The 12,383-nt window shown below is 45.7% G+C and overlaps 1 protein-coding gene across 2 annotated transcripts in view; it reads right to left on the bottom strand.

Moving 5' to 3' along the window:
- Positions 1-12,383, bottom strand: part of RIC1 (RIC1 homolog, RAB6A GEF complex partner 1) — a 312,556-nt gene that overhangs the window by 9,599 nt on the left and 290,574 nt on the right. For both annotated transcript variants that reach the window (XM_029613872.1, XM_029613883.1), the window contains exons 23-24: positions 4,759-4,953; positions 3,682-3,859 (exon numbers count right to left, since the gene is read on the bottom strand). In XM_029613872.1, coding sequence (XP_029469732.1) covers positions 3,682-3,859; positions 4,759-4,953 — 373 coding nt within the window. The remainder of the gene's footprint in view (positions 1-3,681; positions 3,860-4,758; positions 4,954-12,383) is intronic.

The following is a 12,383-nucleotide window of genomic DNA, read 5'->3' as shown; positions in this document are numbered from 1 at the left end:
TGTGTCCGTGAGCGTAGAGAGCCTGCTAACAAGGCGAGTGTCTGTCCACGGTCTTTTGGAAGGAAAGCTTTTGCTGTTATGGTGTTTAATTCTGCTCCGATGAATTGTAACAGGTGAGATGGTGTGAAGTGGGATTTCTGGTAGTTGATTAGGAATCCCAGTGAATGGAGTAGAGTTATTGTGAGCTTGAGGGAGTTGAGAGCTCCTTGCTGTGCTTGGCTTCTGATTAGCCAATCGTTGAATTAAGGAAACACGTGTACGCCTTCCTTGCGCGGGTGGGCAGCTGCTACGGCTAGGCACTTTGTGAACACTCGAGGTGCTGAGGGCAAGACCGAATGGTAGCACCCTGTATTGGAAATGATGATGTCCTACTAGGAATCGCAGATACTTGCGATGAGGAGGGAAGATTGGAATGTGAGCATAAGCATCTTGAAGATCCAGGGAACAGAGCCAATCTTCTTTTTGAAGTAGAGGTAGCATGGTGCCCAGAGAAACCATTTTTTTCTTTCCTCAGAAATTTGTTGAGATTTCTGAGGTCTAGGATGGGACGTAGGGCTCCTGTTTTCTTTGGAATGAGGAAATAACGGGAGTAGAATCCTCTGCCCTGCTGAGGCCGGGGAACAGGTTCCACGGCCCTGGCTCTCAGAAGGGTGGATAATTCTTTCTGTAAGAGTGTGGATTGGTTGTTTACTGTCCAAGACGAGGTGGGTGGAGTATATTTTGGTACAGTGAGAAAATCCAAGTGGTACCCTTGAGATGTGAAGGAGAGTACCTATTGGTCTGTGGTAATGTGTGACCAATTGTGTTGGAAGGGAAGAAAGTAATCTGACCTCCTACTGGAAAATTTGGGGTCGGATTGGTGGACAGGCTGCTGTTCCCTGGTAGTATTTCAAAACCCCGATGTTGCTCCTGTTTGCGGAGGGGGTTGAGCTCTAGGCGTGCTTGGTTGCCTAGACTGTGCTCTTTTGAGGTGGTCTGGATGATCGCCCATGGGCAGGAGGTGGATAGTAACGCCTCGGCATGTAGTATGCGCGTTTGGAATCTTTTCTTGGGAGTCTTCTTGCTGATGTTTGAGACTCCCGAGGTACAGAGGACAGTTGTTGCAGTGTTTCTGAGTGCTCTTTTAGCTGGGAAACCGCTTCTTTAACTTTATCCCCGAAGAGATTGTCTCCTACAGAAGGGAGATCAGCCAGTTTCTCCTGTATTTCCGGTCTCAGGTCTGAGGCCTTGAGCCAGGCCCATCTTCGAGCACTTATACCTGTGGCTGACAGTCTTGATGCAGTCTCAAAACAGTCATACGCTGCACGAACTTCGTGTTTGCTTGCTTCTAAGCCTTTGTGTATTATGGAAGTGAAAGAATCCTGGACCTGCTGGGGGAAAGTTTCAGAGAGTTCTTGAATCTGTTTCCGTAAGTTACGCCGATATTGCGTCATATATAATTGGTAGGACGCAATTCTGGAAACTAACAGATCCCTGAAACATCTTCCTGCCTATGTTGTCCAAGAATCTATTGTCTTACCTGGTGGAGTTGAAGAATGAGGCTTTATTCTTTTTGATTTCTTTTGTGCTGACTCAACTACTACTGACTGGTGAGGTAGTTGAGTCTTCTGGAAGCCTGGAATGTGTTGGACCAGGTATGTTGCGTCAGTCCTTTTATTTACTGGAGGTATGGTGCAAGGATGCTCCCATAACCTGTGTAACAATTCCACGAGGACTTTGTGTACTGGTATTGCTAACACCTCTTTAGGTGGGTCTAAGAACTGCAACACTTCCAGGGTCTTTTGTCTGGTGTCCTCCTCAGATTGCAGCTGAAAGGGAATGGTATCAGCAATGTCTTTGATAAAATTTGAGAAGGACAGATCTTCTGGAGGGGATTTTCTTCTTTCTTCTATAGGAGAGGGTTCCGAGAGGACTTCCTCTGAGGAGGTATCAGTGTTAGGATCATCCCATGTATCAGGAGTATGCGGTCGAAGAGGCGTAGATGGCATGGGCATCGACGGTTGTTCTCTGGGTTTGGACGGGAACAGTGGGGAAATTGGTGGATATGGACGTGGAATTCCCAATGGACCTGGGAGTGGTTCCAGAATCGGAGATTCTTCTGTAATGTCCTCTCCCCTTGGTGTTGGCATCGGTACTTCCTGAGGTTTCACCGGAATGGCACCGATGAGAGCATCTAATTTTGCTAAAATCGGCACAAAAAAAGATATATCAGGCATCGATAGTACTGGCGATGGGGTCGGTAATGGCATCGATGGAACCGGGTACTGGGTGAAGGCGCTGGCCTCAATGGTGGACTCGGAGCTGGCATCAGAGTTATATTGAGGTGCGCATCCCTGACTGCCTGGCGGATATACCCATCCAGTTCCGCCTGCATAGCTGGTGAAACCAGAGCAGCTATGGGGGGAGGCAGCGAAGGCGATACCGGTACCTCCGCAGGGCCCTGGGGAGGTACAGTTCCCGGCACTGATATTGGTGGGCATCGCCTCGGGATGGAAGGCGTCTGCGTCACATCATCTCTCAGGTTTCTTCGGCGCCGATTCAGGATCCGATGGACCACCGGTTATCGGATCAGTCTTGGGATCGTGAGGCCTCCAATGTCGATGCTGATGCTTTTTCCTGTGCTCGATACCCTTTTCGATGATTCACGTCGATTTTATCGAGGACTTAGAAGGGGTTGGCGATGGCCGATCCCCCCGCTTCATTTTTTGAGGATGACCTTTAGTATCGCTCCAGCCGGAGACGACTGCGTGGACGTCAATGTCAACGCCATTAGTTGTAAATGGAACAGGTGCTCCATTTTATCCACTGGAGTTTTCTGCCTTTCGGCGTCATCTCGGTGCATCTTGGGCACGTCGAGACGTCATGTCCGTCGCAGAGGCAGAGTACACACTAAGTGCGGGTCAGTAATGGACATGGTACGGCAACAAATCGGGCATGTTTTAAAACCCGTAGCCATTGTAAGAGTCGGACAGCCGTCGACGACTTTCAGGCTAATATGCACGGTTGCGGAACCGATGGAAAAAACGGAGAGACTTACCGCGATGGTAAAAACGGGAGACCCCTATGGTGTCGAAGTTTTTCCGAGTTTTTAACAAAATTTTTATATGGTGAGATTTCACCACACAGGACTCCTAGAACCGCGAGGCTAACGGCTTCACGGAAAAAAGAAGACTGAAGGGAGACCCCTGTGGCTGAGAATATCATAGCATGCCGAGCATGCTCAGTGGGCACACTGTGCCAGTCAAAAGTTTCTAGAAACTTTGACAGAAGTTTTCCGTAATAGGGCTCCATCAGTGACGTCACCCATATGTGAGGACTAGCATCCTGCTTGTCCTGGGATAATAAAAAATACTTGCATAGTTCTTAGGAATCTTCGTTTTTAGTTTTTATTTTAATTTTTCCCAGGAATCTGAGTGCTTATTGTAACAAACAAAAATGGGAGAAAATCACTGGGAAAAAAAGTCATTGCCACTGTTGATCTCCTATTTTTGTTACAAAACACTCAAATTCTTGTGAAAAATAAAATCAAAACTGGACACGAAGATTCCCAATAGCCCTCCATCATTAAACCTAAAATTAGCTAACAAAATTATATTACTGAAAGCCATTGCCTTCCCTGCCTCAAACCACCAGCCCACATCTACAGCATCAGTACTGTGTGCCCATCAACGTTGAGCTTACCGTAGCTGAACCTGTGACTTATGTGGGCCTTTACTGGCTAGTTCCATGGAGATGTGCTCCAGTTCCAACTGTGTCAGACTTAAAGTGGAGAAATTTTCATCCACCATTGTCCAGTCTCCATCTACCACAGAGCTTGTTTCAGTCAGATCAGTTGCTGAGCCAATGCTACATTCATCACCTAAGCCAGGAAAGTAGAAGAATGTTTTTATTTAAAGAGCAGCAGGTGTCCATAAGATTACCAGAAATTTGAGTAGAAACCATCAGTACAACAGAAGTGTATCTGGGATCAGCTCCAGCAGATAAGACTGCAAAAGTCAAGCAGTCTAGAAATTGTGTGGACAAATTGGGGGCACAGAGGATTTTGGAGGGGCAGTTCTCTGACCCTCTCCATCCCCCCTCCACCCTCTCACCAGTTATATGAGCACATTTCACTATCATGTCTGAAAGTGAAATGAGAAACCACCTGTAATTTCTTTTTGTTTAAATAATGGCACTTTTCAGCACAGCAACTCCCTACAGTGTGAATGTATTAACCCTGTTTCACAAAATTACAAGCAAGCATTTGTGATTATGGCACGTAGAAATCAGAATTCTTGCCTTTGTTTCTTTACTGCCTTGGAAGCAGTTTTCCAAGACTAGGGAGAAAGTCTCAGGCTGGGTTGAAACACAGGTGGAGGGATAACAAAAGATTATCATCTTGCCATGATTTCTCATCCATGACCTAAACATAAAGCTTGAAAAAAATGTGGGTCTATTCATTGCACTCACTTTTATTTTTATAATTGGGCTTTCATCATTGCTATTAAACGTGATAGAATCTTGCTCATAAAATCATGCGTCATAAAGTAGTGTCTACAATATCAGCTGTTTCATGTTTGTGAACTGTGTATCATTTCTTCAAAAATTAGGGAAGTGGAAAATGTGCTAATAAAGGAGAATTTCAATTATAAGTGAACACTACACACACACACTAGGCCACGTCATAATAGTGGTACAAGACAGTTATATGCAGTATTTTTTAAGAAGGGTTAGTGCTAAACATTGTCCCCCAAGACAAGAAAAGTTTGCACACTGTACCTTTATTTAACAAAGGTGAGAGAAAAGCATCTTGTGTGTGAGGTCCATGGGATGATGCAGTATCCACCTCTCTTTGGGTGGCGCCATGGCTGCCAAACCAGCTGTGACTTCGGAGGGTGCTGGAAATCCCAGTATCCATATCCATGGTCAGAAAGCTCTCAGCAGACTGGGATTTTAGTAACTGTTCTCCAATGACTAGAAATGTAATGGCAGGGACTGAGGGTTAAGTTAGGCAGGCATGAGGCACAAACATACTATATGCTAATTATACCCCCCCCCCCCCCCACCCACAATGCCCCTTCCTCCCTATAATGAAAAGGAAAGATTAGTAAGGAGGAGGGACATAAGAGATTGCTGAAGATGGTCAGACACTTGAGAAACCATTGGGGAAAGGGTGAGGTGCAGAGAATGAGACTCATCCCTTTCATCCCACCCTGTCCCCGGCAGTCTCTCCCCCCCCCCCCTCAGCAGTCTCTCTCTCCTCTCAACTCCCACACCCCCTCAACAGTCTCTCAAATCCCCTCCCTTCCTGTCTCTCTCAACTGCACGGGAGTCCTTGCAGAGCAATTGCAAGGTACTTGACAGGCTTAAGGTTGGGATCCATAGTGTCCCCACCAAAATTTTGATAACAGATCAGATTATAACTTCCCCTTCCCTTGCCCACCCTGAAAAATAATCCTGTAAACACATAATTGAAAGCATATATTTAAATATAAAAGTTAAATTAATATTCACATTCTAGTGACATTTCAGTAACAGCAACACAAACTTCCTTCAGTGCCAATGTGAAGTAAAACTAAAACCTGCAAAAAGTCACTCAGGACTGATAGAGGAAACCTGCCATACCATAATCGTTTCAACTCCCAGAACTCACAGCAAGGATCCTACGTAGGAAAAAGCAGCACTATAAATAATGCAACAGGCCCTAGAACATCAATACACCTCCTATTGGGAAAACAGAAGCTGGACTGTGACAGATCCCTACATAGAACCTACATGCTAGCAGAATAATGCACCTCGGTCACATGCAGCACATAGACAGACCCTCACCAAATAAATGACCACAAACTAGGAATAGAAATATGTAGACAAAAATTAAGCTGGAAGCCACAAGAAGCTAGACTCTAAATGCACTGTAACACTGGAAATACTGAAACAAAAATGCATCCCCTTCTCTATGGAGCAAAATATAAAGACATCAGACTGACATTTCCCAAAATTGACATGTTCCAATCACTAAATTGAATAAAATGCTTTTTTTTTTTTTTTTAAATACCTCTGTTGTATAGGCATTTTAATTTTCTAATCATGTTGGTCCCAATCTCAATTTCTTTTCTGGGGTCTTTCCATTTTTTGACTCTTCTAGTCTTCTTCCCCCAAAGACTGTCTCTGACTTTCCCTTTCACGTCTCTTCTTTGCCTCTATCAACTTACAGTTAGAGTTTAACACAACCTCTCCCCACAATCTCCCTTTCATCTCTCACCAACCTATCTACCAGTTTTTCATGTGTTTCACACTCTTCCCAGCCCATATCATCATTCTCACCACCTTTCCCAGCTTTATTCGTCTTTTACCCCTTTGCTAGTGTGCTCATGTCAGGAAGTATTTCTTCACGGAGAGGGTGGTGGATGCCTGGAACACCCTTCCGGAGGAAGTGAAGACTAAAACTGTGAAGGACTTCAAAGGGGCGTGGGATAAACACTGTGGATCCATAAAGTCTAGAGGATGTGAAGGAAGAGAGGGAGGCTTGCGGGAAAGACTGCTACTATCTGGGATAATACCCTTATTCAATAGACATACACACGGTAAATGCGACTCAGACAGTGCTCTATGCTTCAACGGCAAGAGGAAATGTGAAAAGAAAAAAAAAAAGAGGATTCGCATTCACAAAAAATGCAGGGAGTAGGTTGCTTGTTACAGCGGTTACTACCCCAAACCAAACAAGCCTGATGCTTCACTTTCAATGTATATCCAGTGTTGCTCTCTGCTTCAACGGCAGGGGGAATGAAGAAAAGATGATTTTTATATTCCGACAACAACCAACAAGGACTGAATTCCACAGTCTGGGTAAACATAAGCATGGGTGTAGCTTGCTTGCTACGGCAGTTACTACCTGAATCATTAAGCCTGATACTTCACTTTCAATACATATCCAGAGAAGCTCTCTGCTTCAACGGCAGGGGGAAATGAAGAAAAGTGGATTTATATTCACATAACAACCAACAAGGACTGAATTGCACAGGCTGGGTAAACAAATAAGCATAGGAGTAGCTTGCTTATTGCGGCGGTTACTACCCCTAACCAATTAAGCTAGATACTTCACTTAGAAGCAGTCAAGCACTGCTCTCTACATTAATGGCGGGGGTGGAAGGGAAATAGAACCAAAAGGTTACATTAATGGTGGGGGTGGAAGGGAAATAGAACCAAACGTTTACTAAAGACCAAGAGTAACAGATAAGTATGAGAGAGAAAAAAAAAGTGTGGAAGCTTGCTGGGCAGACTGGATGGGCCATTTGGTCTTCTTCTGCCGTCATTTCTGTGTTTCTATGTTTCTATATGTACTTCTTTTTCCTCTCATCCCCCTCACCAGCTGCTTCCTTGTCTCATCCCTTCAGTCTTCAGCCCTTTCCTTCTATCTCGCATCCCCAATCCAGTTTCCCATTACCCCTTTTTCCTTCTCCCCAGCACCATTTCCACAGTCTCTCACCCACTTCACAGATCCATGTTTTCCCTGCCTCAAGTCTCCTCAGCCTTCTTCCCAGCCCTTTCCACTGCCTTTCACCCCACCCGTAAGCACTCCTATTACAACCATCTCACTTACATAGCCCCATCTCAATCCCCCCCACTCATATTCTCACAGCTAGTCTAGCAAATTCCCTACTTATACCCCCACCAAATGCCAAGTCCCCACTTTCTCCCCAATCCTTCTCCAAATGCCTGCTCACATCCTATCAGACTTCCTACCTCTCTCCCCCTCAATCTCTATCCATTCGGAGTCTGCACCTTCCTTCATTTAATCCCCAAGTCCTCACTAATCCCCCATTCTTCCATCCTATCCTCAAGTTTCTGCTCTCCCTCATACCCCACTCAATCCAAGTCCTAACTCTCTCCTCAATCCTTATTGCCAAGTTCCCTGCTCATGTCCCAGGTTCCTACTCTTCCATCATCCCTACCCAATTCCTGTTCATAAACCTCACCCAATTCAGCTCCCACTAATCACACCTAGGTCCTAAGCCATCACTGTCCTCCACCCAATCCTTGAGTTCTCACTCTGCCCAAGCCTCCACACCCTCCCTGCAAACTACTGAGTCACTTCTCTCATGATTCCTAAGTCCCTATTTCTCTACTCAACTTCCCCTTGGGCATTCCAGCCCTGGAAGCCGGTTTATGCAACTGCCGCTCCCGACTCATAAGAACATAAGAAATTGCCATGCTGGGTCAGACCAAGGGTCCATCAAGCCCAGCATCCTGTTTCCAACAGAGGCCAAAACCAGGCCACAAGAACCTGGCAATTACCCAAATACTAAGAAGAACCCATGCTACTGATGCAATTAATAGTGGCTATTCCCTAAGTATACTTGATTAATAGCCATTAATGGACCTCCTCCAAGAACTTATCCAAACCTTTTTTGAACCCAGCTACACTAACTGCATTAACCACCACCTCTGGCAACAAATTCCAGAGCTTTATTGTGCGTTGAGTGAAAAAGAATTTTCTCCGATTAGTCTTAAATGTGTTACTTGCTAACTTCATGGAATGCCCCCTAGTCCTTCTATTATTCGAAAGTGTAAATAACCGAGTCACATCTACTCGTTCAAGACCTCTCATGATCTTAAAGACCTCTAGCATATCCCCCCCCTCAGCCGTCTCTTCTCCAAGCTGAACAGCCCTAACCTCTTCAGCCTTTCCTCATAGGGGAGCTGTTCCATCCCCTTTATCATTTTGGTTGCCCTTCTCTGTACCTTCTCCATCGCAACTCACACCCCAGTTGCTTGAACCACACAATGCCCCATATCTACAGAGTCATGCACAGTCCAAACAGATGAGGCATGAATTGTGAGGCAAGGGGAGGCATGGCACCAGTGGCCAGAAAAATTGCAACCAGCCTGTGTCAGAGAGAACTATGAGGCTTAGTAACATCCCTTCCTATGGCTCTTCTTCAACCAGCCCTGTGGCTGCTACTGTCTCATTTTTCAGTGCAGGCTGTGAAGCTGACCTGCAAAACACCAGAATTTGTTAGGCCAGACTAAAGTGGATGGGCTATGGCCTGTAGGGAGATAGCAAAATTGCTTACCTTGTAATAGGTGTTATCCCAGGACAGCTGGATATAGTCCTCACATGTGGGTGACATCACTGATGGAACCCTACTGCAGAAAACTTTGTCAAAGTTTCTAGAAACTTTTGACTGGCCCCATGAGGCCACTGAGCATGCCCAGCATGCCATGATATTCTCTGCCACAGGGGTCTCTTCAGTCTTGTATGTAGCAATAAGCCTTAGCAAAAAAATAAAATAATAAAATGTATCTGACCCAACTCCGCGGGGTGGCGGGTGGGTTTCGTGAGGACTACATCCTGCTGTCCTGGGATAACACCTATTACAAGGTAAGCAATTTTGCTTTATCTCAGGACAAGCAGGATGCTAGTCCTCACATGTGAGTGATTAGTAGGGATGTGCAGACAAAAAGTTTATGTTCATAAGTCCATAAGTCGAAAAGGGGGGGTCAATTTCGGTCAATATGGACATATGGAGAATTCCATAAGTTGAGTCTATGTCCATACGTGCACCGGTTCCCTAAATAAAAATTTAAACCCCTCACCCTCCTTAATCCCCCCCCAAGACTTACCAAAATTCCCTGGTGGTCCAGCGGGGAGTCAGGAAGCCATTCCTCTATTCCTTTGCGAGGAGCACGTGACGTCCGCGTCACGTCGGAGTGACGCGGCCGTCACGTGGTCCACTGCGGTTCCGCTCCCGGACCCCTCGTTGGACACAAACTGATCTGATCAGATCTGGGGAAGTCCCAAGTCTAATTGGTTCCCTGATGGACATCTCCTGAAAGAGCGGGAACCAGATCTGACTCGTCAAAAAGAGGGCTATGAGATTTAGAGTCCCCCTCTTTGAGCTTCAAGAGAGTTTTTGCCACTGGTGGGTTTGGAGGATACATGTATAGCAGTCCCCTGCTCCAATTCAGGGTAAAGGCAACCAAGGCTAGTTTGCTACATGCCCATTTTCTGAAACAGAAGAGTGGGACTTTCCTGTTTCAAAGGAATGTCAACATTTTCACCACTGGTGTGCCCCAGTGGGAGAAGATCTTATTCGCTACCCACTTGGTCGAGAGACCACTCATGGGGTTTCAAGGACAGACTCAGCCTGTCGGCAAGGATATGCTCTACACCTGTCAGGTATGTATCCCTGAGCATTATTCTTTGGGAGATGGCCCAGCCCCACAGCCAAACGGCCTTGACACAGGAGATACAATCCCATACCTCCCTGCTTGTTGATGTAGTACATCACAACTTGGTAGGATAGCTGATCTCTGAAAGCCTGTAGAATGTACCAGATCGCCCGAAGTTCCAGGAAATTTATCTGATGAGATTTTTCCTGAGCTTAGAGACCTTCAGTTCAGGTTGGACAGATCCATTGCAAGGACAATTTGTATTGGAGAAATTTGGAAAGAGATTCCCCTGACCAAATTGGAATTGTCCAGCCACCATAATGGGGAGTCCCTGAGCAGTCTTTTGATCTGGATGCTATCTTGGAGGTCTTGAGTGGCTTGTAGCCACTGATATCCTCCTGTAGAGATATGCCATGAGACCCAACAGTCTCAGCATGTCCCATATTGATGTCTGCTGACTCATTTGTATTCCTTCATTGCAGAGATCAAGGCGACAGCCCTTTGTTGTAGCAGGAAGGCTTTTGCCCAAGTCATGTCTAGCAGAGCTCCGATTAACTCCAATAGAAGTGACAGGCTCAAATGAGACTTGGGGTAGGTGATGATTCCTAGTAACACCAACACCCAGTTGGTCATATGTATTGATTCCTCAGCTCCTGCCAGAGATGCGCTCTTGACCAGCCAATTGTCCAGGCAGGGATATACATGCACCTCAGTTTGTATAAGTGTGCTGCCACCATGGCCAGGCATTTTGTGAAAATTTGTGAGCCGATGCTAGTCCAAAAGGCAGAATGCCATACTGGAGGTGACGGTCTCCCACTTCAAACCACTATGAATCTGAGATACTTCCTCTGACCAGGAAAATGTCTGTATGAGTGTAAGGATTGCTTAGATTGAGAGAGCATAGCCCAGTTCTCTTTGAAGAAAGGGGATTAAAGTGCCAGGGAAACCATCTTGAACTTTTCTCTTTTGATGAATTTGTTCAAGGCCCTTAGGTCTAAGATGGATGGAGCTGCTCTGTTTTCTTTGGAATTGGGAAATACTTGGATTAAATCTCCACCCTCTCTCTACCTTGGTGGAATAGGCTCAACCTCATTGGCCATTAAGAGGGATGAGAGCTCTGTGTGAAGCAGTTCCTGATGCCAGAAGTGATCTTCAACTGAGTCCAGGAGCCAATTTGGTGGAGACTCTAAATTTAACTGATATCCTCTTCTGATTATGCTGAGGACCCACCCACACATCTGAAATTACTCCAAAACGTATAGTTTACATAAAATCATAGCCCCTCTCGACTAGATGGTCTTCCGGCATGGGTACCTGGATACTACTGTAGCTATGTTCTTTGCGATCCAGTCAAAACCCCATCCAAGGTATTGACTGGGTTGTTATCTGGGGCTAAGTCACCCTCTACTGCCTTGGATGGGCACAACGGACCTGTTGAGTATGGGACTTAGGGGGCAAAGGATAGTGACTTTTCAGGTAGAAAAATTACCTCCTCTTCTCTGGCCTCAGATACCTCCTGGAGAAGAAGGATTGGACTTGAGTGCCAGCGGAGAGCTGCTGGAGTATTGCACAGTGATCTCCGATTTATGTTACCACCTCCATCATTCTATCACTGAAAAGATTCTCTTCTATACATGGCACATCAGCAAGTCTTTCTTGAGCTTCTGAACTGAGATATGAGACCCACAGTCAGGCAAGTCTACAGGCTCCAATCTTTATAGCAGAAGCTCTCACTGCCATCTAAAAAAAAAGGTGAAAAAATCCATGCGTTTTCCGCACTCTAACCCTTTGTCCACTAGTGACAGAAGGACATCTTCCTGTTTTTGAGGAAACTGCTTGGTCACCCTCTACAATTGCTTCAACATATCACACATACACTGGCCCATATAGAGCTGCTAGGAAGCTATACAGGGGCTGAGCATAGTACCCTGATAAAAACTTCAAGAGTGTCAAGGATTCTAAACTCTGTTCCCCAGGAGCAAAGAGGAATGAGTTCTGGACCTCTTGGCCTTTTTGAGAGCAGATTCAACTATCATAGACTGCTGTGGCAATGGTCTCATCTTGAATCCAGGAGCCTTTTGATGAGACAGGTCATGTCTACCTTCTTGTTGATGGGAGACACAAAGAGGTTCTCTTACATCATCTGAACATCCTGAAGGACTCTGTGGACTGGGACTGCCACAATTTCCTTAGGAAGCTCCATGAACTAGAGAATGTCCAGAATCTTACTC

Source organism: Rhinatrema bivittatum, chromosome 1 (assembly GCF_901001135.1).
Source record: "Rhinatrema bivittatum chromosome 1, aRhiBiv1.1, whole genome shotgun sequence".
Classification (NCBI taxonomy): Eukaryota; Metazoa; Chordata; class Amphibia; order Gymnophiona; family Rhinatrematidae; genus Rhinatrema; species Rhinatrema bivittatum.
The sequence above is the reverse complement of the archived record's forward strand: the minus strand, read 5'-3'. Positions and strand labels throughout refer to the sequence as shown.